A 26,574-nucleotide genomic window follows, 5' to 3' on the forward strand; every position below is an offset into this window, starting at 1 on the left:
CCACCTACACCACTCTTCCATCTTCTCTCCCCTCCAGCCCATTCATAAGTCTCTCTAATACCTGTAAGCAGGGGTGTGTGCAGGAATTTAAATTTGACTGCTTTTTGAGGAGCATGCTAAAACACACACAAATGAAAGGTTCGTGTGAACACCCCCCCACCCATGCCCAGCACTCCAGCAGATTTCTTGGGATGCCTCTGACAGGGACGACTAGCAGTGAGGAGGCAGCGACACGGTGTCCCTGCAGCCCGGGGAAGGGAGGAAGCAGCAGGGCTGCTGGCTGCCAGCTGTGCTCCTCCTCCCCCCACCCCTACAGTTGCTACTTCTCCTTCCCTGCTGCTGGAGTCCCAGCCCTGCTGCCTGCTTTGCAGATCAACCACTGATGTGAGTTGGGGGTGGAGGCAGAGGCAACAAATGGGACTCCAGCAGCAGGGAAGGAGAAGCAGTAGCCGTAAGAAGAGGAGGAGCTCAGCCAGCAGCCCTGCTGCTTCCTCCCTCCCCAGGCTGCAGGGCCACATGGAGATTTTTGGGGAGACTTTTCCCCTGCTTGTCCTCCCGTTGTGCAGGCCTTTACCTGTAAGCTTCATGTTCAGCCAGACTCAATTAACAATTAACAGAACAGCAAGTGAAGACAAAATCTTGATGAATAATGGAGGGGGCAAAAGTCATCCGCTACCTGCTAGGAAGGTGCCCAACTCAACATCCATTGAAATCAATGGGAATTCTTTCCACTGATTTCTCATTGAAGTCAATCAGGCCTCAGGGAAACTCCCATTCTTGGAGAGCAGAGGGCCTCAAACAAAGAACGCAAAACAAACAGAACTACAAATAAAATCTCTTGTATAGACCAGGATTTCTGTGCCAATGCAATTTAAGGCCCCGATTTGTTAATGCACTGCTAAGAGTTTAAGAACCCAGGCTTTAACTTGGACTAGAAACTTACAATTAAAGGTCCAACGTCCACTTCTTTCTTTTTCATGAAGAGTTCCTTAATTTGTTCACACTGTAGAATGTCTTTACTTATGTATTTGGAGTAGTCGGTCATTGTTTTGCCATATTTACAAGGCATTATAGAGGTAAAGTCTGGCCCACAGGCGTATAGGTAGAATGCTTCCTTTGGACCAATCTTTGCACCTAAACAGAAAAATAAAAATCTAATTATCTATCTTCACACTATTTACAATAATTCATATGCAAGCAACACTCAATTCAGGGATCTCTTTAGTATTTAGTAGAACTTTTATTTTTTGTTGTAGTAAGTTTGCATGTTAAAAAGTTTCTGTTTAGCTCATATTTACACTATCTTTACATTCAAAACATGTAAGTTAAGTGGAAAAAGTTATATGTATTTTTTTTGCCTTTAAATAGATAAATACCATTAAAGAGAAGCAGATTTCCCAGATCCCATTTCCCAGCCAATTGTAGCAGTTCTTCTTGGGATGATATGCAATGACCAACCATACAAAATGTTTTATTGCTGTCAGATAAACTTGTTTTTCTTGGTAGAGTGTAATCTAAATTGATCTCACGTTTCCTAAAATATAAATAAAAAAGCAAAAGTTTAAATATTGCAAAGTTCTTGAAAAACCTATCAGAATTTCCATCTAAAATATTCAAAGTACAGTAAATTTGATTAACTTTCCAGGATCGTGTTCATTTTTAATATTAAAAGATACACTGTCAAGATATAAAATTAAACATATTAGCCTCTTAAAATACTACAAAAGCTTTAAGAATATATTTATAATGCATTTAACCATTTATACTACTTATTGTTTGCATTTCACTCAGTTTAGATAGTGAACTTAGAGACTACTAGTTTCACTTCCTTGTCAACTATTAGCAAATTGCTGTTATGGCTTGAGGGACACAGCAGAATTATGAGGTGCATAGAATTAACTCTGCGCCCTTGCCAAAAAACCTCTCTCACTACAGCAAACAGCAGTTGTACACTGACAACTAACTAGTTAATCTGAAATTGGATTTGTAATTCTAAACAATACTGTGCAACTGGTAGAACAATTTTAATATTGTTACACCAGAACGAAGATTTCCCAAGTCACTTGCCTGCTGAACAGATTCTAAAATTTTTTTTTTTTTTTTAAAGGAAGGAATTCACAATTTTTTTTAGTAGATCATATATTTCAGAAGGCAGCATACCGACCACAGATTAATACTTCAAACACAGAATCTACACATCCTCCAGGATCTACACTTTAAGAGCAGAAGATAGTTCTCAGACATTCAATGCCTTCCTTCTCCTCCTCCCTCTCCAACTCATTCTCAAAAAAATGAGTGTCCCCTCCTCCCGACCCTCCCATAACATGCCTTCCTTCTCAGCCAGGCACCAAAACCACAAACCATTCCTCCTTCCCTTCCACAGATCAACTGCCTTCTTTATGTTTGTTAGCAGCTTGCGCCTTGGAAATGATGCCGGCTACTAGCTCCATGCAGGTACCCTTTCTGACCCCAGTCTGAATTTCTGTAGTGTCCTGCCTACTCTACTGGTTCCTGACTGGAGGAGGAGGAGGAGGAGGAGGAGGAGGGGAACCAGTACAAAAATCACAGTGAGGGTAATTGGTCATGTATGGGGCATGGGCCTGAGGCTGAATATGGATTCTGAAAGCAGATGAGAACTCACTATGCAAAATGTCCCTCTTTTCCCACCCCAAGAATTGAGTCTCAACACTGTCCCCTCTATGAACCCTGGCTCAGTGACCTCTCTCTTCACCAGGAAAACCTTAAGGAATTAGTCTGTTTCCACTAGCTGGCTTCTTAAAGATTTAGTTACAGCGTGAATTTTCTGAAGTGTACTTTACCTCTGACCACAGACCCATAGCGACAGTTCTCCGTGGATATTCTTCTTGCCTTCTGGCTGTTGCAAGTACGTTATTGCCAAATGCTGCCACTTGCCTATAAGGAAAATGTTCTCTGGTGATTCAGCCTGTGCTAGCAGGCCAGCTTTCATTTCATCATTTGGATCCATACACATACTACAAAAATAGCAAAGGAAGAAACAGGTAAAGAGATATGGATATCTACTTTTATTTATATTTCTAAAACTGCATTTCTAACTGGGTCTAAGATCAATTTTATTCTAAAATACTTTTTAACTTTCATTTAAAGAGAGTCCAGCGGAGGGCAACGAATATGATTAGGGGGCTGGGGCACATGACTTAAGAGGAGCGGCTGAGGGAACTGGGCTTATTTAGTCTGCAGAAGAGAAGAGTGAGGGGGGATTTGATAGCAGCCTTCAGCTACCTGAAGGGGGGGTCCAAAGAGGATGGAGCTAGGCTGTTCTCAGTGGTGGAAGATGACAGAACAAGAAGCAATGGTCTCAAGTTGCAGTGGGGGGGTCTAGGTTGGATATTAGGAAACACTATTTCACTAGGAGTGTGGTGAAGCACTGGAATGGGTTACCTAGGGAGGTGGTGGAATCTCCATCCTTAAAAACCTCTAAGACCCAGCTTGACAAAGCCCTGGCTGGGATGATTTAGTTGGTGTTGGTCCTGCTTTGAGCAGGGGATTGGACTAGATGACCTCCTGAGGTCTCTTCCAACCTGAATATTCTATGATTCTATTAATTATAGACATTCTAAATATAGAGAGCTGTGATCTTTTGGGCTGAGCACCTAAGTATGAGTCAGGAACTCTTGACATTGTAGCCTGGGGAAAGTCACTTACATTCGCTCTGCCTGAATTTCCCTAGATATAAAATAAGAATAATACTCCCTTACTTCACTGGGGTGTTGTGAGGGTTACTACATTAAAAAAAGTTAATGAAACACTTGGATACAACCTGTTCTAAAAGTCAAATTATCTCATTACCTACTTTAGGGGGATGTAAAATTATGTTTGTGAACAGCTTAGAAGATTAAAACCATATACAAATGCTAAGTATTAAATCAGATCATGGGTTTTTCACCCATGGAATATAAGCAATTTGAAAAAAACAGCCGATATGATTGTTAAAAATGAGTGACGCTGACTAATGCACTGTTTCAACTGTTCATGACTTTAAAGTTTTGCCAGGAGACAATGCTCAGGGTAGTGGACAGCCTAAATCAATTACAATTTTCAGAAATTGTATCTTACAAAGAACTGACTGAATGCTGAAATCTTCATTAAATTCATTTTAAAAGATGCAATGCATACAGAATTAGTTGCAACATTTTTGCAACAGAAAAGAAAGATCATACAAATAAAACCTGAGCAAATATTTATCACCAGGGCAGCTTAAATGAAGTTACAGTACCAGCAACAGAAATATAAAGGAGACTCCACCACAGATGTAGTATAAACAGAGAGAGACTAACAGCAACACCTCAATTCTTAAACGTTAGTGGTAGCCTGTAAAATTTAGTCGTACTGGCATAGCATTTTACTTACGTTTTCAGAGATGCAAATACCTTTCGAGCAAATCATTTCTACGAAGAGGCCCCTTTAAAAGCTACTTCATTCTTTAGAAAGTTTGAGGGCAACCCCACCATCAACACCCACTGCTTCTGCTACCGTCCATATAAGGCTGTGTGAAATTGTCATAACTAAAAATGCATTTACATTTTTACAAAGCCAAAAGTTTGAAAAACATGGCATAGGAAACAAATACTTTTGTTTCCTATGAATGAACAGCAGAAACAGTCACACCTCCAGGAACCACCCTGCATTAGCAGGTAACCCAGTCATGGGAAGTTCAATTTTCAAATTTAGATGAAAGATTCAACATTTGGGTGCTCAAATCAGAACAAATCCAAGAACCGCAAACATTAGCCAGTTTAGCCCCACAATATCTCTGAGGTAGGTAAGAATTAAGCTCATCTGTGAAATAAGGATAAGCAACTAGCCCAAGGTTTTGCAGAAAATCTATAGCAGAACCAGGAACAGAAGCCAGATTTCCCAATTTCCAGTCCAATCTCCTAACCAGATAACCCTCTTTTCTCTTTAAAAGGCATTGTTATTTGGGTGCCTATAGTAGGTGTCAGTCTCAGGGTCCAAGTAAAGTTGTTTGTATAAAAAACAAAAACAACATGTTTGTTTATTAGCTGCTGCTAAGAGCCAAAAAGGGGAGACAGGTTAGGGCCACGTTGCAGTTAGTTGTAACTCCATTAAAAACTCCAGTCTGCTGGTTGATGTCCACAAATTTACACATTATGATGGACACCAACCAGCAGATAAGAATTTTAAGTTAGACCCAAAGTTGGCCTGATCAGGAGGATTGTAACTATCAGCATATCCTGAAGTTGATTGGATCCAAGGTTAGAACAATTCAGCACTCACCATTTCCATCTCCCCAGGAAAGACAACATTCTTCCATTCCATTTTGATACGCCTCTCATCTTACTGCCTCTCTTCCTCTGTCATGCTGCCTCCTATACTTGGAACAGCCTCCCTATTCTTATGCATCAATTGCATTCTCTTCCTTCATCCACCTATCCAAGCAACTTCCCTCCTTCCTTCATCCCTCAGCTGCTGTCCTTTATTAGCTCTTATTTGTCTTACATCTCTTACAACTTGCTCTGCACAGGCATAGGATCATGCCTACCTGGAAAAAGATGAAAGGCTGGAGCCAAAGCCTGTACACAGGAAAGGTTTCTTTAGGTTTGTAACGCACCGTGCCATAAATTTATGGCATGATGTCAATGATCTTTCTGTTCTAAGTAAGCAATAATCTACAGGCCATACATATACATAGCTTTGTCTTCTATCCTGGGGCTGACTCCATGCTACTACTCCAGGTCAGCTCGCACAAGATGTCACACATTATGGAATTTACAATTCTTCCTACTTTTGGGCTAACAGAAATATACAGTACCGAAATATGAATGCTCCAGTGTTCAAATCAGCCCAGACTTGTATCATCAATGCTTTGGAACCCAATGAAATTATATGAATGCAGCCGTCTTCAATAAGTTTGTCCCCCAAGTTAAGGTACTCCATTCGTACAGATTTGCTTTCTTCTAGGAAAATAAATAGATATTAAATAAAATAGCATATATAGCATTTATAATTAACTACAACAACATCTGTTTACAGTCCACAACGTGCAAAAAAGCAGCTTATATATCGTAAGAAACTTCTTTAAAAGGTGAATTGACTAGTATAAGCACTATGTTGTAGTTTCATCGTTGGAGACTTAGGTCTTCCTTGGTTAGGTCTATCTTACATTAAAGTTGACGTAAAGCACTCTCTAAAGGAGTGGTGGGCAACTTGCGGCCCATCAGGGTAATCCGCTGGCGGGCCACGAGACAGTTTGTTTACACTGACCATCCGCAGGCACGGCCACCCACAGCTCCCAGTGGCCACAGTTCACCATTCCCAGCCAATGGGAGATGCGGGAAGCAGCAGCCAGAATGTCCCTGTGGCCCGCGCCGCATCCTGCAGCTCCCATTGGCGGGAAGAGCGAACCGCAGCCACTGGGAGCTGCGGGTGGCCGTGCCTGCGGATGGTCAATGTAAACAAACTGTCTTGCAGCCCGCCAGCGGATTATCCTGATGGGCCGTGGGGGCCTGTGGGCCGCAGGTTGCCCACCACTGCTCTAGAAGGTATCTCCACAGGCATGCATTTAAATTTTCCACTTTAGTTTAAGGGGAAAAGAAAACTCTGGAGGCAATAAATCTGCATGTTCTTTGAATCAGCATCTTTACACAGGGCCAGCTGTGCAGCTACTATAATTGTGTACAGGCACAAGTCACTTGTGTTTTAGGCCCTCACCTAGCAAAGCACTTAAGCACATGAGTTCCACTGAAGTCAACAGAACTGCTTGCATGCTTATAGTTAATCAGTTTAAGAGCTTTGTTGGACAGGAGCCTTAGTGTGCATCAATAAATACTTAGAATGTTCTATGTACGGAATTTGTAAAATATTTTCCCTTTATCACCAAAAGCAAAGGCCTCAACTGGGAGCAGGCATACTAAGTTTTGGATTTCAGCCTTGTTACTGTAACCTTGGGTAAAAAGGGTTTGTGGTTAGAAGTTTAAAATGGGAAACTTATTTTTCCCTCCTTCACGGACTACAGTTTGACTAAATGTTTGCCCAGACGGTGAAATTTTTGAAAAGCTGTAGAAGCACATTAAAGCAAAAGGTTTCAGGGTTGGTGGTCCTGCTCGCAGCAGCAGTCCTTTCCTCAAATATGTAGTCTCATTTAATTCAGAGAAATTACTTGCTTGAATAAGGGTTTGAAACGATTTTGTAACCCGAATTATAATCGGCATTATCAGCTCCCACTTAAAAACAAAACACTCTACAACTTCATCAACTTTTCAAATAAAGGACCAAAATGAACTCAAAAGACAGAAGCAGACTTCTCTAGAGAACCTCCAACTGAAAGTCAGAATACTTTCATTTCCTTAATATGGCTATGATGGCACAATAGGTATTTTATTATCTCTGGCTCCTAATTCAATGAGAACAATAGTAAGTAGTGCTGAGAAAGCAAGTGAGTCAAAGAGGGGGCAAACCCACTATGATACTTCTGAAATCAGTAATACCTTCTCTTATGGACACTTAAGGGTAACTTAAAAGTTCAACATTTTTAAATATTTTCACTGTTTTCAAGTTTAAAGCTGGAAGTGGGAGATCATTCTACCACATCTTATCCGTCCCAAAAAAATATAAGGCCAAGTTCACTCTTGGGTGCCATACATTAACTGTAACAGTACAGAGCAGCTAATATTGAATTACAGCTTTCTGTTCAGCGTTTTTATTGTGTATGTCTAGTAGAAATATCTGAAATCCCTCAGCTTTATAAGTTCAGTAATATTATAACTTACCTGTGCCATCAAAACTGCTCTCTCGCACAATTAGTGGCTTGCTTCTTTTCTTCTTCTTCCCTTTTTCTGTGGGACTTTCTGTTTCTTGAACACATTCCACATGAAACCACAATGAGACACTGAAGCCCTCAGACATGTGCGGCCAACAGTTTTGTCCCACCAAAGGCAGGTGGATTGGGGCTACGTGCCAAGAAGAAAGAAGCTGGTGAGTCAAATTCTCACCATCTGCTTCCTTCTTATTTTGTGAAAACTTTGCTCTTTTTAATAGTCCTACGGTCTTGCTGTTGAGTGCACTAGTCGATTTTTGTGAAGAACTACTATTTAAATTTGGGCTCTTTAGCAAGGGGAAGGAGAGATATTGTAATGGACTCATATAGATATTCATCTCCACAATCTTCAAGATACCCTTAAGTAGTATCTCCTAAGAGAAATAAACCAGAAAAATAACCAGAATCAAATTGTGTTAACACTATATAGCCAATGCTAATGCGTAATATACAGCTTACATAGAAAGAAACCTCTTCATTTAAAAACTCAGATCCACATTTTCAGAAGTGGCCTCTGATTTTGCATGCCCAACTTAAGATACCTTAGCCTAATTTAGAGGTCCTGAGCACTAATTTCAAATCAAGTTGTAGGCTCCCAACATTTCTGAAGATTACGGCCAATGTTTCTCAAGTTAGACACCCAAAAAAATGTCATGCTACTTTTGAAACATTTCGGCCTCCATATCTTCTTGCTTTGTTGGTTACTATTTAAATAAAATGCCTATACCATGAAGTTATTCTTCCAACATGGAACAGAATGAATGGGAGGATATTCAAAGTCTCCTGTACAAAACTACAGATTACAGTTCAGCAAAATGGCGACAACAAGCAATAGGCTCAAATATTGTTTTAGTTAACTTGAAAGTGCTTCCTATTCACAAAACAATGGTAATTCCTGGGAAACTGGAAGGCTTTTTACCCATGATGCAAACAACAACAGGAAGGACCTTCAATATATTATCCCTCCTCTCACCATCTGTCTCCCCACTCCAAAACCCAGCCTTTCCTTGCACTTGAAGAATGACTGCTCAAGTCCCTCCATCAAAAAAAATTAATATTTATACCTCATCTCTTCTCTCCTACTCCTTCCACCACATTTTATTGTAACAAGCAAAATAGAAAAATAGATTCACTAACTAGTGTTTACACAGTGTAAATGGCAGAGTTATATACATTCTAACCAGTAACATTATAACATGTTATAACAAGGTCCCTTAATAGTACCTGAAAGAAATGCATATATTGATTTGCCAGTCAATTTGTTCAGCCCCACTCTTTGTTGCATTAAGGAATTTTCTGATCTGTAGTATACTTACGGTACAAGGTGTTTCCTCTAAAAATATCCTCAAGAGAAGGGTTAGCTCTTCTGCACATGTCCTTGAGCTCATCAAAGACACCAGAAGCTCTACCAGCACTATCTGGCATGCTACATAGATGATAAAAAGGTATCAACATTTGCTTAAATAAAGAACATTTTTCATATACAATATCATAGTATATTGCTGCCATAACTTGCTTTTGTACAACATTAAGATGAGACAGAATAAACTGACTGAAAACATTAGAACCAACATATTTTGTGACGCATACTCCATTAAGAATCTCAAGTTAAGAATATTAATGAATATAGCCTCACAGCTCTCATATGGGGCAGATATTTCCTGTTGCTAAATGGGAACACCAAACAGAGGAGTTAAGCATCTTACCCAATGTCACAGCAAATCTGTGGCAAAGGCAAGGAACAGAATACATCTAATAGGACCATCGTTCACTACACAATGAAAAATGTTTCTAGGTAAGTGGGCTACTAATGTGCAATATATTAAACAACTATTCACACATAAATGCCTAAAAGGAGAGAGAACACCAAATTTTGAGTCTTTTATATACAACCTTACAATCAGATGAAATCCTATCATTCTACCATTTCTGTGACAAAAATCAGATGAAATGAATACAGATAATTTCATCTACCTCAGTTACTAAATTGGAATAGGCACTTCTGGCAAAAAAGCTTTTTTCCTTAAATTAAAATAAATAAATAAATAAAATAGTGAAATGGGAGCTGCCTGTTACCAAGACACAAATCTGGTCACTTCTAGGCTGGGTTTGTAGCAACCAGAAATCATTGCTACCAGACATTTATTCGATGGTTTAAATTATGTGCAATACAGGAAAGTTGGCTGGTCCACAATACACACATCACAATTAATTCGTATGGAAGTCTTAGGTAAGAAATCACAGGTTGCTTGGGTATAGAGCTATTCTCACCTCAAAAGGTATCCCTACATAAATGGCCTACTATGAGGAGGCTTACACTGCCATGGCTGTACCTCTTAAGGACTTGATCCTCTAATATCAAGCTAAAACTTTCTGTGAATGCTAATTTCACTTTTAAACATTTAAAAACAAATCGATTGATTCTAAAATGTATTATAGAAGTAATAACGTCATTTTCTTTTGAAGAAGCTACACTGTCATCTACAAAATAGAAACACTAAATTAACAGTAATCTCTTCGGTCCAGGTGTTCAGAAAACCTTTCAAATCTGCAGGTACACCTGTTTGGCATTATGCAGACTCCAATCACTCCCCCAGCAAAACCACCAGAACCAAAAAAACCCCAACACTTTTGTATATAAAAGTGTAAAATGCAAGCATACTTGGATTGTACATATAAGTGTGGATATTTGCATGTGCCCATGGATGTGCTTGTCAGTTTTGCATGTTCATTAATAATAGTTGTGGGCTGAAAGTTTGAGCATATATACTTGTAACTGTATAACATATACATTATTATAATTTCAGCATTTCTTTAAAAGAGTAAATAACATTAATACCCACCATGAAAACTGGAGTCCTTCTGTATCAAGATATTTAGGAATCCTCCCAGAAGACTTTTTACAGCTCCCTGCAAGAGAAAACTTTGAAGTTAGGTATCTGAACAATTCACAATCAGTTTGAAGAGCAAAACTCAACAGAATTTGTTTTAAGTATTCCAATATATTCACAACTGATTTTGTCAAATAAAATGTTATTAGTGATTTAATCGTGATTTTTAGTATGTGTTCTATCAAAGAACTACTGAATCTGCTTGCAAGATTCTGACTAGTTCAGATGCTTCTGATTATGAGACAGCCTTTGGGATCAAGGTGATTAAAGCATCAATTGTTGAGCCACTGCCAGTCTGGCAACTACTTGAGAACTCATTGTTCTTACAGACTACATTGCAGGAACCTATGTCATCTTTTCTGCATCACCACAAATTGATTAAGTACTGGCCTACAGTAATTTACTGTACAGATATAAGCAAATTACACATTCTCAGGTCAAGTAAAGGTGAAACAGTGTTTTAACATTTAAAGCAAACTCACTTTCACTGCTAGTAAAAAAAATTGCATCCTTCATAATCCAGTCTCAAACAATTTTTGTTCATAATCACTAAACTGATTAGTCCAATAGATTTGTATTCCTTTTCTTCTTTCTAAAGTCAACATTGTGTTAGATTTAGAAAAAGTATTCTTGTCACTTTCTAAAAAGAAATCAAATTATATATATTTTCTTGAGGCTTTTGAGTCTTCAGGAACGAGGTTTATTTAAAAAGTAAGCGACTAATTAATAAACATACAATCAACAACCTTCTTTCCTCATGGAGTCATAGGTGATTTGGGTTCTAAGGCTATCCCCTGAAGTTATTTATATTTTAAATACATTAATTTGTATTAAAATATAGGATTTTCCACTTTTTCTATGTCATAATAAAGCCTCAAACATCATAGGCAATACAATATGAAAAGACCACTAGATGGATTATTAACTTAGTCATAAAAATACCAGGTAAAGTCCATACAGGTAAAACTACCACAAGAGTTACATGACTATCATTTATCAAGATAATTGTTTATATTTGTACCAAAAAGTCACAAAAGCATTTTAAAAAAAAATATATCCGTCATGAAGAAGATCTCATCCTAAATCAGATTAATCAGGTATTTTGTGTCTTTATTCTCAATTTGTCTGAAAACAGGAACTGAATCTCAAAGTATTATGGGAGGTAATTACAATAATTAATTATATTACTATGGCTCTTAGAAGCTGCAACTGTGCTTGGTACTGGATAAACACATAGTAAGACAACCCCTGTCCCAAAATTGTTTCCATTTAAATAGATAAGATGGACAAAATGTGGCAGGGGAAACAGGAACAGAGGTGCCATGAGTTACCTTGTCACACAGCACATCAGCAGCCAAGCCAAGAACACACAAATCTCATGACTCTTAGATCCGAGTTGCTAAACCACTCTGTCTCTGCCAATGATCAACCAGAAGATTGCCCTAGGACACTTCACCAGGGAATCAAAGGCTTTCAAAAAAGAAGATAGGACTAATAACAGGGTGTAGATAAGAGATGGAGCAAGTGAGTCTGCCATCCAATAGAAAGTTATTTAGTAGCTTTAGAAATGTGTTTGTTTTTAAGACAGTGGCTGTCTGGCTCAGGTTTGCCTGTATAGAAAGGATTATGAAGAGATGAAGGGGGTGAGGAGAGACAGAGCCAAACACATTACAGTACTTTTGCAAAAATAATTTGAAGAATCAGTGTGCAGACAGTGAAGGTTTCCTGATACAGAGGGCATCAGTTGGGCCAGTTCCAGATCACTGGTTCCCGGGTAGTTAATGCTTCTAATTTCAACTGTAAAGCATATTTAATATTTTATTCTAAAGATTCCCTGTTTTCATATAGGCAAATGATTATATGAATGACCGATTTAACAGAAGATTTTTAGTACTTGCCACATTTTCCCCTTCATGGAGATATCTCTAAAATAATTTATTATCGGTGTTCCTCTGACATAGAAGGCTAAACAAAAACGTCCTCTGAATTTCTTATTTTAAATTCCAATTTGTCTAAGTTGCCCAGAATCAACAAATGACACACAGGCCTTCCACAATTAACTTGGACATGCTAGTTTTTACAAAACTCTATGGTGGAACAAAATAAGAGCACAAAAAGCTTCAGAAATATTTAGAATGCCCAAGTCTTTCAGGAGATCACAGGCATGTATTCATAGAGCATGAATGGTCTTCTGTCATATGTGAGGTACAGGTTTGTTTTTAACTAGTCAGTCTATTTAATTGGATTACGTAATTTAAAAGGATTACGTTAGCTCTGGGGCTGTAATGATTCCTGTGGACTGTATGGTGCTAGTAAAAGGGTGGAGGGGAAAAAACAGGTAGCCAGAATGGAGGACTGAGAGTTATTGCTCCCGGATACACAAGTGTTTGGCCTTATGCTGGAGAGAGAAGGGGAGTGAGGTAATATCTTTTATTGGACTAACTTCTGTTGATGAGAGAAATAAGCTTTCAAGTGACACAGACCTGAAGAAGCGCTCTGTCAAAAACTCATCTCCTTCACCACCAAACACTTTTTTTTTTTTTTTTAATTGGACAAAAGTATTACCTCACCCACCCTGTCACTCTAATATCCTAAGCCCAAATTGACTACAACACTGGCCTGATGCTGTAACATTTTTAAAATATGCTGATCAGCTGCAAAGCACTATCCACAGCCCACAGTGACTATAAACAGTCATAGGCATAACAAGGCTTTGCAAACCTGAACTCAGAATCCAGACAGGTAAAACAGCTTTCAGTACATCGTTTAAAATATACCGTCTAGTAACTTACCTCTACACGTCACTAATTTGTAACTTTAGTCATATAAAAACATTTCAGTTTATATTAAATATTCCAATACAAAATAATGGATAGGATGCAAGAGTATATACTTGAATATTTTCATGGTTCTCTTGCATAATATTTTCATCAGTTTCTTATTAACATGCTATACAAGTTCTGTTTTGTTAATCACATTCATCTTCTACCTGTTGCATAAGGAAAGTGGCATTTTTCTCCTTTTGCCTGATGACTTTCAAAAAGCTCTGGAAAACATGGGCAAGTACATCTAGGCTTGGGTTGCCAGCTGAGAGCAAGTTCAATTCTAGCATACAAATTTCAGGGTATATTAATTCTCCTTGATTGATGTTTTCAGTTAGGTCACTGGAATAACTTGAAGGAACCATGCATCCCGCTTCTCTTTTAGTGTCTGTTCCTGAAACAAAAACATACATTTTGTTGATTGTTTGGGGTTTTTTGTTTGTTAGTTATTGTTTGGTTTGGTTTTAAGACTACTACTACTTAAAGCAAAGACACTTGCCACACAAACAATTGCAAGTAGATTTATTAAACATCTTGTGCAAGTACTTCCGGTAAGCCATAAAAATTCTAGAATTCCCCTCTTATGCAGACAGATTTAAAGTACACTATACAGTTAGTCTTATAATATATACAGGAGTGTATGTCTAATATAAGGTTGCCAGGTGTCTCGTTTTCGACCGGAATGCCCGGTCAAAAAGGCTCTGGTCAGCACTGCCAACTGAGCCATTAAAAGTCCAGTCGGCGGTGCTGCGGGTGTAAGGCAGGCTAGTGCCTACCTGCCCTGGCACCACGCTGTGCCCCTGAAGTGGCCAGCAGGTCCAGCTCCTAGGTGGGAAGTGGCCAGCAGGTCCAGCTCCTAGGTGGAGGGGGAAATGTAGTGAGCGGGGGCGGGGCCTTGGCCTCGGGGAAGGGGTGAGGCTAGGGTGTTCGGTTCTGTGCAATTAGTAAGTTGGCAACCCTAGTCTAATATTTCTGCCACACAGATTTACAATATACACAGAACCACTGACAGACCTTATTGAAATTACAACTCCAACTCAATTATAATTAAAGCATACTTTAGATCAAATTGTTATACAAAAGCAAATATTTACATTGTAGGCTTAATTTGAAAAATCATTTTTGTAACAAAAACGAACAATAGATGTGTAGGTTATTAGAAAAATTAGTATTTTATGTAACAGTACATACATACATACACACACACACATATACACACACACCCCTACCTACCTCTACCCCGATATAACGCGACCCGATATAACACGAATACAGCTATAACATGGTAAAGCAGTGCTCGGGGGGGAGGGGGGTGCACTCCAGTGGATCAAAGCAAGTTCGATATAACGCAGTTTCACCTAGCTCAGTGGTTTGAGCATTGGCCTGCTAAACCCAGGGTTGTGAGTTCAATCCTTGAGGGGGCCACTTAGGGATCTGGGGCAAAATCAGTACTTGGTCCTGCTAGTGAAGGCAGGGGGCTGGACTCTATGACCTTTCAAGGTCCCTTCCAGTTCTAGGAGATAAAATAAATTAATGGAGATATCCTATTTATTTAAGATTTTTTGGCTCCCAATGACAGCGTTATATCGGAGGTAGAGGGGTGTGTATGTACACACGCACACACAAAAAGATTAAGATCAGACTAGGAAATATTTTACAAGGAAGATAACCTTGTAAAAAAATTGAGCATAGAGTAATAAAAAAAATCACTACTTACTTATGATCCTATCTGGAGAAGAAACTGCTTTTAGACCACAATCAATAACACACTTCAGTGAGAATGACTCAACAGTACTTCAGAGCAATCGGATAGAAGCCAAAACTCAATGCGTAAAACGTTTCCCCATAACATTTAGATAAAATAGATGTGAACTGTTACTCTCCCCTGCAATGAAGTTGTTTCATACTACAAAAATAATCTACACTGAAAATGTTATGGCCTCTGCAATCTATTCCACTTTTGCATGTTGGGAAAAAGTCCAGTACTTCACATAAATCACATGGTAAAAGCTAGACTATAAAACAGTTAAAGATGGTTTTGCCTGATGCTTGTGCAAAGTTTGCATTTACCTTCATCCTTGCTTTCACTGTCATCAGGATTACTTTCACTATCCGCTTCATAGCCTTCCTCTTCAGCAAAGAGTTTAAAACTACAGCACTGTGATTCTTCAGCTTCTTCAGAAAGGTCTTCAGGTTGGGACACAGATGCCTTTTCAGTATGATGGATCTGTGACATCCATATTTAAAAACAAAACAAACTTAGAAACTTATAAGCAACTGTTTCATTTTCATTCAAAAACCCAAATGCTGTGGGATCTTCCAGATCAGAATTATCTCTGCTCTTGAAAGTGGAGGGAACAGCACAGTCCATACCACCTATTGGGAAATACTGTCTCTACAAACATGAGTCAAAACTTAAATTGGAAAAAAAAAAAAAATGTAAAGGGGTGGAGAGTATTTTTTAAAAGCAAAAAATGTAGGTTGATTTTTTTTTAGGATGAGTAAAAAACCCATCAAATGTATCTTAAACACAAACAGGAAACTGACTGAGACCCTGAGCAAGTATCTTGATCTCTTCATCTGTAGAAGGGGGATGATGGTTCCATACCTTGCAAAGGGTCTTGTGAGCGTTAGGAGAAAAGCATCAGGGTCAATCAGCCTCCCACACTGAAGAGCTTTCTTGAAAATTCCTTTTTTAGGGGGGCGGGGGGGAGGAGGAGGGGGCAATTTATCCTTGTTGTAGAGTGAAAAGTGAACTGAAACAAGTTTCAGAGCTATTCTCCCTGAATCAATACTATGATGTATATAGCTTGCTTGTTTTTCCCTTTGTGCATAAGCACTTTCATTTATGATCGACACAGCGAATAAAACAGACATCCACTAACTTCAATGGTGTTTACATGCATCGATGAATGACTCCCTAAAAGCATTACAAATTGTAAACAAGCCTGTGCACATATTGGACCCCTCCTGAAATCCCCGCCTCTTCCCCAGCACGCCATGTTCCCCCTCCTCCCCCTTCCCTCCCAGGCTTGCCGTGCTGTTTTGCGGCCCAAGCGCTGGGAGCCAGGGGGAGAAGCAGAATGCGGCGGCACGCTCAGGGAAGGAGGCGGAGGTGAGCTGGGCGGGGCGGGGACTGGGGCACCCACGGAGTGGACGCCCAAGGCGCCACTTTGGAGAATGTGCTCAGTGGGGGAGCGGCCGCTCCCCCTGCTCCCCCCCAGCTACGCTACTGGCACATGCCCTCTGATAATGTGACAACGCATGCTTATTTATGCGTAGCACATACAGGCCTGATCCAGCAAACCTTTACACATACGAGTAATCTCCTTAAACCAGATTACTTGTGTTTAGTCAGAGTGTTATACTGTTGCATACCTTCTCTGTTTTCTCTTCAGAATGATCCAGATCAGCAGAATAATTTCCCAACGCAACTCGAAGCAGCGAATCTAACAGAGGTTTTGCCAAGCAAGTTTCAATTGCTTTTGACTGGGCAAGCTGGTCCCGCATTTCAAGTAATATATCTTCCAGACACACACTCTACATGAAGAAAACAAGAACATCCATTATGCTTGACGTTATTCTGTATTTGGCTAAATGAAACAAAAAATCCATACATATTCAGTCCCAGTATTTATGCAATGATTACTATACCCTAATTTATTTTTAGCTTCCCCTGTCCACCACCAATCTCCTATCTAAATGGATTGAATTCCACTGCCATTTACACACTCAGCCCCATCCCAATCACTTGAAATAGTATGAAGATCTGTCTGTTACTATCTGTCATCCAGTAAATCAAAATCTTCATGCTGCTGAAATTTAGGCAACTGGTTACTTCCCAATTAACAGTACAAAGCTAATGCAATCAAGTTTTTAAAACACCACTTATTTCTTCCATACCCCTTTACATGTCCAGCAGGCTCACACCATTCCACACTTTACTGATTAGGAAAATGAGACGAAAAGGTTAAGAAAGCTGCCCAAGTCCACAAAGCAAAGCAAAAGTCAGATCGACCTGGTGTCTAGTTCTTTGACTTTCAACCTCATCCCTAAACCTCAATAAAAAAAAAAAATGGTACTGTATTAGAAGAAAATAAGGAGTACTACCCTTTGCCCACTTCTAAAATAAGTTTTCACTGAGTTACTGGCAAGACAGTATTGTACATATATCTTTAAGAACTTTATGTAAATGATATATTTACCTGGTGAAGCAACTCCACTTCCGCTTTCTGTTGGGTACTATTTGTGCTGTGTAGACAAATAGTCAGCAAAGCTTCCAAGAGTCTTATACTCTGAAGTGACCACTCATTCTCTTGCTTTACAGACTTCTTTAGTTCCTCAAGCTCATCAACCGTAGCAACTGAAATTTGTTCCACTTTCAAAGAATGGTCACAGGAGATACATTCAGATACCAATTGTCCACTAGCATCAGGATTTTCATCAAGACTATTAAGCTCTGATTGTGTCAACTGTTTGTTCACAGTCGAGTAATATGAATCTTCTTTGAAAACAGGTTCATTAGGAGGGCTGCCATTTAAACATTTATTATTTTCACTTAAAGTTCTCTCCTTTTTCTCTTGCTCCTTTTCTTTATTTTTGGCAAGTTTCTGGATTATCATGATTATTAATCTATGACAAACTTCAAAACCACCAAGCCTATGGAACTGTCTCTGGAAAACTGAACTACACAAATAGATCCAACGACACATAGACCAAATGTCTGCTGCCCCGTGGATATGTTCTGGGGACGGTAAAGTAAGGCTCTCTAGTGGCAGACATGGTAGCTTGTGACTCAAAGGCTCACTAGCTGTGCTATCATAGCCTGATGTGTCTTCAGAATCATTAGCTGAATCCCGATCACACTCTTCTTCTTTACTTACACACAAAAAAGCCACACAGAGAAATAAATTTATCAAATTGACATGATCATCTTGATTGACACACTTTTTCTTCTTTGGATAAGATTCTCTGAGGTCTGCATAAAACTTGCTCAGGCTTTGAGGAACATCAGAAATCATCTGCTGGCTATGAAAGGAAGTCACTAAATCTAAAATGGACTCCTTTTGTTCATTATCCATACCCTCTAGTTCTGGCATTGCTTGGTCTTTCTGCTGATCTCCAAGGCAGAATATCAGAGTTTCAAATACTTTCAGAGAGTGACTTCTTACAGAATCTAAGTAATTCAGTTCTGTCATTTGATTCACTCCATTACAACTTAAGAACAGATTTTGTATTATCCTATGGGAGAAAGCACACAGAAACTTCACTATTATATAAGCTGGGCATAAACAGAGCTTTTTAGATTCTTTGTCCCAGAGACACTAATAGAACACACTTTACTAGGATTCAAGAAGGAAGTTATCTTTACAGTAAAATGTATACCCAAGTATTACATACCAGGGTTATACATAAAGTTAGATTGGGGTCAAAGTTTACCTTAACCCCAACACTTTTCCATTTACTCCACTATTGGGGCTCATTGGCAAGAATCTATGGAGGACATCTTTTGCATTACTCTAGAGTCCTGAATAAGGATAATCCATTCAATAGTGGGAGAGAAGCCACACAATCTTGCTTCTCAAATACGGAATGCATAATGGCAGACTATTATATTCACTTCATGTGGATTGGAAGGACATGCTGTTTAGGGCCACAAGAGTGTTTTAATTAACCTCTACAGTTAAGTTTGCTCCAGAAGGTTTGGCACTTGCTTTTATGCTATACTTGTGCCTGAGCCTCTGATGCTCTTTTTAAAAAACAAATAATCATTTAGAATTATCGAACATGTTAAATGACGAACAATTTTGAAATAGGTCGTTGTCCCTCTTACTTCTGTTACTCACTGGAAAGTACAAATTCCCTTTGAATATAACAATTTTGGAACATTATGTAACTATAGTTAGCAAAAATATTTGTTTGAATATGTTGCAGGTCCACAAACAAATGCACTTTTCATTTTATCTGAAATATTTTACAAGCAGGTTTTTGAGTCAGATGTTTTAAAATGATAATGTCATAGTGTACACAAAATATTACTGATTACACACTGAGAAAAAAGCACCCTTTCATGTATTAACCCAAACTCTTCTCATTTTAATTTCTAGGAGTATCTATTCAGCCGCACAATAAAAGTTATCAGTTCATACAAATCCTAACCCAAAGTCTCTGTAACCCTTTTAGGTATTTATATATTTCTGTAACATCAAACCTATAGCTTCTTCCCCTCTCCCCCTCCCTGAACCAAGAATATTTAGTTGTGGAAGTAGGCTATAGAGTTTAAGACATTTATAATCTCATTTATCTAAACCATTTCCAAAATATGTACATCCTTACAAAGGTGAAGTGCCCAAAAATGGACGCAGCACTCCAGCTGTTCTCATTTTGACCTGCACAATAATTTGTCTTTTTGATTATAGTAATCATTTGATGAAACCTATGCCCTTTACTGCAATTGAGCAATGTGTTCCAAAAGTCACACTGCTAACTTGAATACTCATGTTATTTCCACTGCCCATTTTTTAGCAAGCCATACATGGGTTGTCTTAGATGACTTATTGACTCTAGTCTTCACTTTTCCCTTCTCAATCTTTCAATTTTCATAAAGATTTTGTTTTCTAACAGGCTTTTGCATTTCTATACTAACCAGAATAGCTAGATTTTGCCACTATCCGTTTTCTCGACATGTTATAAGTTTGGTTCTATTATACATCCAGAGCAGTCTGTCTTTATAACAGTCACTTCACATGATAGATTGAATTCACTTGAAATTTTCAGGGTTGCAATTGGGCCACATAGACCACAGTCCCTTGCAGGAAGGGAAGAATATATCCTTGTTTGTGCTTTTAGCACATACCATACTTTTTTAAAGGTAAAAATCTCTCTCTAGAATCTTCCCTTTATACTTTGTGTTTTGCAAGTGCTGTGATTTTTTTTTTTTTTTTTTAAATAGTTAAACAGAGTGAAGCAACAAGGAAGCAGTTCCTTGTCATTTTGGAATTATAAGCAATCCTACCGCAAGCCTCAAATATAGTTTGTTAGAATTATGGATGTACTAATAATTCTATGAATACAGTTGCAATGGCAGAAGTTAGACGTAATTCTATGCAGTCTAATTCCTTCACAAAAATGGCACATGAACCTATTCAACATGCCCAACTAACTTTTGCTTGAAGAATAAGAAGTGCAGAATAGGTTTGTATATTGCATTCTGTATAAGGGTTTTACACATTTTATAGTGTAGGCACCATCATCCCAGATCTGAGACCTTCTGGGGTTTATGAACCTATTGGAAAAAGTCAGATAATAAAAGGTCTCAATCCTAATTATTTACATGGTCCCCGTCATCTTCATTTCCAAGTGTGTGCTGCTACCCAACCACAAATTCATTACATTTTAATCAGTGATTAATGTACAAACATTTCTGTAATTTACAGCTACAGTTTTCCCATTAAATAAATACAAAATTAACAAACCTGGATTTAAATAATGCAGGTAGTGTCTGTAAATAAATTTGAAGTACCTCCTGGGGCAAACATCGGCTATGACAGCTGCATACGTGATTGCATGCTGCAGTTATACCGAGCTGTTGAGAGTGATGTACTAACTCAACCCCTCTCTGGAGCACTGGGTTATATATATAGTTATATAACTTCCACTGAACCACCACATTGCCCTTTTGGATTAAATGACAAATGTGGCTTGCTATCTGTACACTGCGTAGTTTGTCTTCTTCAAAAGCAAAGTCCTGGTAAGCCTCCAAAGCATCCCACTTCAACAACATGTCTTCAGATCCACTACTAGGCAAAATCCCTTGAAACCTGTAAGAGGGACATGAAAAATTTGATGCGAGACCAATATCAGTCGAGTTGCTTTGCAGGGTATCTTCTAGCTCAGCAAGCTGGTCACAGTCAATAGTACAAATATTGCAGGCTGCTTGTATAATTTTTTGAGAAACTTCAGCTCCTCCCAATTGATCCAATATAAACTTGTTAAGGATGCTCAATATGTGCTGTTGAAAGTTTTTTAACACTGGTAATTTGGAAGCTCGAAGTAATGGAGTAATCACAGACTTTGGGTCCATACAACAGCATATTCCTACATTATGTACACCTGATAGAATCTGAGCACAGGTGCTGCTCAAAGAAACTTGCTGCAGCAAGTGGAAGCACTGATGAGCACAAACAGCAATGCAACAGCAGCGTTCGGGATAATGAACTTCTCCATGTACTACCTCCTCAAAGGGGTTTCTGGAAACCTGGTTTTTAAAAGCAGAAACCGGAAGCCCCGAGAGATCTCTGTGGTGATGCATGAAGTGAGAATACTCACATCGTCTATGCCTCTTTCTTGTACACATTGACTGATGAAGCTGTTCTGATTTCACTTTTTTGACAGTGCCGATTATTTTCATAATGCTGTTGATTAGGGCTTTTAGATGTTCTGAGGCTTCGGTAGTTATTTCCTCATCCCTTGCGACCAGCCATTCCATTTGAAGCACTGTCATTTCCAATAGTTTAAATCCCTGGTGTTGTATAAATTCATGGACGAGATCCACAGCTTGACTAAAATAAAATGGATTGGTAGCTGCACTCTGAAGACAACAGATCAGAATCTGCAAAACCCCTTCTAGAAGCTCAGGTAAAAGAAGGGCTCTGTGGCGATACTTGGAGAACACAAAGTTATCCTGAACCTCCTGTAGTGTTTTCTTGTATCTTGGAGCAAAAGGATCAGACTGCTTTTCCAAACAAGTTCTAATTTTTAAAGCTGCTCTAAGTAAGTCTGTTAGATTTTTTCTCAAGTTGTCAGGCATAGTTTCAGCATTGGTAATATCTATGGACAAAAGGTGCAGCACTGTTCTAAAGAGCATCCTTTGAACCAGAGCCACAGGTTCTTCTGTCCAGCCTGCAGAAACCACTTCACTTTCTGCATCACTACTCACATTGCAACAGTCTCCAAATCCTGATAAGAATTCTGTTAAGGTGGGCACTACAGTGGCTGCAAGTGCAGAGTTGTGATTCAAGGTAATATCAAATTTACATACTTTTTCTAACAATGACAACAAGACATGGCACAAGTCAAATGGAGAATTGTCCATGCTGCTGACAACTGCTGCTGCAGCTGACTCATTTAAAACCTCAGATTTTGACTCTTGTGTTGGAATAATCTGTCTGGAATTTTCTAGACTCATGGGATCGGGATTAAAACTTTGTACTACTTCTGCCAGTGGGGGATCACCTGTACTTGCACGGTAGTCATCCCTAGGTGGGTGTGATACAAAAGGCTGTAGGATTTGAGACCGCCTGTGTTTCATCATTATGGTAGTCTTGTCGTCTGAATTGCCTTCTGAATCCGAAGTGGATAACTGAGATTTTCTTGCATCCCTCACAGAATACCAATGGGTGATTTTGCGCTGACGCCTAATTTTTCGAGATGAAGAATTTAATTTTACAGGAGTCTGAAAGGATGGATGAACTATTCCTTCTAAACTTAGTTTTTCCTGTGTAGATCTCAAAGAACTTGAATGTGTCTCTTTGGTCAGGCATATGTCAACTGTGAAGGGTAGATAAAAATCTGTTGAAAGAAAAATCAGCATATACATTACACTTCAAAGTAACATGATCAAACTTGTATTAAATACAACTGTAGCACTTTATAACTTGAACATATATATCTTTGGGATACATATTTGGTTAGTGTCTCTGAAGGTTTCCCACAGGACATGCTTTGCTTTTATTCATTCTTTAAACACCTCCAGGATAATTAAACAAAAAATGTTATCACAAAATGGCTATTTACAATTCAGATTCAGCAATCTGATTTGCTTATTCTCAAAACAGGGACCCACCAGTTTCAGTTTCTTCCCATTATTAATCAAAATCTGGACTTTGAAACTTCATTTCCCTTGCCTAGATCAACATAGACTAGGTTTTTGAGACAGAAACAATTGTATTTAGCAAAATGTGGTTTAGAAACCCCTCTTACCTGTTAAAAATCCCCTACTTTAAAGAAGCACACTGACATGCTTGACTCTGGCTAGATCAGAACAATACAACCAAAATATTAAATCTGACAAAGAACTACTTGAAGCTCTTATCTTTTATTGCGCTAACAAGTTGAATAGGATTGCTTTTACAAGAAAGTAATTTGTTCATATAAAAACCTAATGAAAGAATAAGCACCTAACATACACCACTATACCCGATCACAGCATTGTACAAAAGTTGTCTAATCCCACAACACCCATGTGAGGTATTATAAGACTTATCCTCAAATAAACAGGGATCAGGCACACACAAGAAAGAAATTCGCCCAATGCAACACAGCAAATCAGTGGCTGAGCTGATGTGAGAACTCAGTGCTATCTGACTCCCAACCCTGTTAAGAGAATATAGTACACCGTTCTCTTCAACAAAGATTCCAAAAAATGCTTGGAAATGGAAAAACTAAAAAGTGTGTATTTACAACAATGCAGAACTTGGTGAACTAAGCGTCTTTATTTGTGTAGGAGTGAAAGAAGTTTAAAGTTAATTCCTAAAAATTATTCTGAATAAAAAAAAAAAAAAAAACCCACAACATATTATATCTGTTAAAGTTGACTTTCAAGGATCCTAATTCCAGTAGTTTTACCAATATGTGCCAAAGGGTTTTTTTGGGGGGGAGGGGGGGAAGAGGGAGGAATGGGGAAATATCTGCCACCCTTAATGCGCTGAGTGCCCCCAACAGTGAGGCCAAAAGTGACATCCAAGCATATTATGTATATTGCTTACAAAATCTGGAGAACATCCAATGACAGCCTATTTGCTTTCTGCTTGTACCATGGATATGAAATTTAAGACTGTTCAGGGGTTTAAGTAGGATTTGAGAATCATTATTAAGGGGTGAAATAGGCATTTTTTAGTAGCCTGTATGCCTGGATTCAAGTTATATCCAATAGCTAGAAACATACATATAGGATGTCTCTACATAAGGAACTTACATACTCATTTTTCAGCAATGTTGAAGCTGCAATGGTGCTACCAATGGTATAACAGGTGTAGACCAGTTGCAGAGATTTTTACCCCCTACTTAGGAGCTCTGGGGATGAGATAAGAGGGTAGCAAAAAAAGCCTGTCCCTGGGTCTATGATGGAGTTTAAACCATTCATAGCACCAGTGCAGCTGCATCATTGTTTAAAACCAGGTAAGTAGTTCTCGCTGATCCTCATTTTTTATAAAAAGGCACAATTCTGGTGCTTGAGAAAGACCCTTATAATCAATTGCCAAAAGGAAAAAAAAAAGTATACTTCATGCAATAGAGGGTAATGACCAATTGGGAAGAATGGAAGCTTATCACAAAAGAGAAAGGAAAAAGAAAAAATTACACCGAAATGCAGCCCAATAGCTCCTAATGAGAGAAATGTTTCTTGAAGTTTACCACACTAGTAATGCTAGCTAGGGATTCAGCTGGGAAATGACAAAAATATTTTATACACTGTACATGAACAGGTTTGAGACATTAATCTTTAAGTGATACATTGTTTTAAACTAACCCTGACAAAGCCACTAATTTATCATGAGTCAGTCAAGCTGAAAATTCTACTGGGCTTAACTGCTCAAGATGGGCAGTAAGTTACACATACAGTAGACTATCAGACTTGCTTTATAAGTATGGTGAATCTACATATGGCAACAAGACTTAGATAAACAAAGGACTTAAAGTATAGAGGAATGTGGGAACAACTCTATGTAAGATACTTTAGTCTTCCCTCTATTGGTAGAAAGTATACAGAACTCAAAAAAAGGAAGTCACCAGTTTGAAATGTAAGAGACTCATTGCCTGATTAAATTCCTTGTCATGTATGGTTTTGAATCAAGGATTTTTTTTTTTTAAGTTTCAAGCACACATTATTACAATACACTATCAGAATCATAGCAAAAATTATGTAGTATGATGAAAACATACCTATCGCTTTTTCTTCTTGGACAGGTATTTTCCACACCAATGGTAGAAGCGACAGGAGGAGAGTTAGAAGTTCTTCTCGACATGTCAGCTCCTATATTGGAAACGAAGTATTTTTAAAAGTTCATGTTTTGTAGTTTTACAGAAACAGCTGGACTTTTCCAACTGCCATAGATTTCCTAATGTAAATTTTGTTAAGAATTAAACACTCACTTCTCTGCATCCCCAAAAGCTACACTAGAGAAATAACTCATCTATGCAGAAAAAGTGTTCTAACCATAAACCACAGCCAATCAGAAAGCATTGCAAATATTTAGCACATCTTTGCAATTGAGTCTATAAATGTCAAAGCTATCCAAACCTTTCTTGTTGAAAGAATTCCTCACCTAAGAGAGGAAAAAAACATTAAGTGAAAATTGAAAGCAAACAACTGTTGTTCTGAAGGGAGACCATAAGAAAAGAAACTGTGGATGCAAGACATGCTATGCTTTTCTTTTTTCTTTTTTTTTTTTTTTAAATAGCATCTGTATTGCCTTCCCACATTTAAAAAAAGAAAGAAAAAAAAAAGAAAAAAAGGTCCTTCTTTTGAGGCTGTAAGTTACCTATTAAAGGAAGAAGTTATCTGCAACAAGGCACAATGGGAGAATGGAATTCTGCAGAGGGGGAAAATGTTTATTTATTTGTAATTTTGTTTCTCTGAAATTGTCATTCCTACAGAGATTCTGGAACACTCAACACTTAAAAGAATTTTGAGCCCAGAGGGCAGCAGTAAATAGAATAGAGCATGAACAAAAAACTCCTCACTGGCCTTCATATGCCATACTCTGCCAGGGTCAATACTCCTTAGGAGCTAAGGATTTTCCACTGGTCTCTACACTAAGGAACTAAGGCTCCAAGACTGGAGTTTTCGCAGATTGTTTCTTCAGGGAAAAGCAAGTTTTTCAGAAGCCTCAAGAAGCTGTGAAATAAACTAGCACACATGTTATATTGTTCTTGGGAGCCAGCTAGATGGTAATATTTATTTATCAATCAATCAAATAAAAGTAAAAAATGTAGCTCTTATATAGCACTAATCATCCATAGAGCTCAAAGAACTTTACAAACAGTG

The 26,574-nt window shown here is 38.5% G+C and overlaps 1 protein-coding gene across 1 annotated transcript in view; it reads right to left on the reverse strand.

The window, feature by feature from the left end:
* LYST (lysosomal trafficking regulator) overlaps positions 1-26,574 on the reverse strand; it is a 156,408-nt gene that overhangs the window by 84,298 nt on the left and 45,536 nt on the right. Inside the window, exons 4-16 of the mRNA XM_065400871.1 lie at positions 25,470-25,560; positions 21,005-23,099; positions 17,735-18,770; positions 16,908-17,069; positions 15,600-15,756; positions 13,697-13,923; positions 10,660-10,726; positions 9,133-9,242; positions 7,770-8,190; positions 5,813-5,957; positions 2,820-2,993; positions 1,377-1,534; positions 944-1,134 (exon numbers count right to left, since the gene is read on the reverse strand). Coding sequence (XP_065256943.1) covers positions 944-1,134; positions 1,377-1,534; positions 2,820-2,993; positions 5,813-5,957; positions 7,770-8,190; positions 9,133-9,242; positions 10,660-10,726; positions 13,697-13,923; positions 15,600-15,756; positions 16,908-17,069; positions 17,735-18,770; positions 21,005-23,099; positions 25,470-25,560 — 5,034 coding nt within the window. The remainder of the gene's footprint in view (positions 1-943; positions 1,135-1,376; positions 1,535-2,819; positions 2,994-5,812; positions 5,958-7,769; positions 8,191-9,132; positions 9,243-10,659; positions 10,727-13,696; positions 13,924-15,599; positions 15,757-16,907; positions 17,070-17,734; positions 18,771-21,004; positions 23,100-25,469; positions 25,561-26,574) is intronic.

Source organism: Emys orbicularis, chromosome 3 (assembly GCF_028017835.1).
Source record: "Emys orbicularis isolate rEmyOrb1 chromosome 3, rEmyOrb1.hap1, whole genome shotgun sequence".
Classification (NCBI taxonomy): domain Eukaryota; kingdom Metazoa; phylum Chordata; order Testudines; family Emydidae; genus Emys; species Emys orbicularis.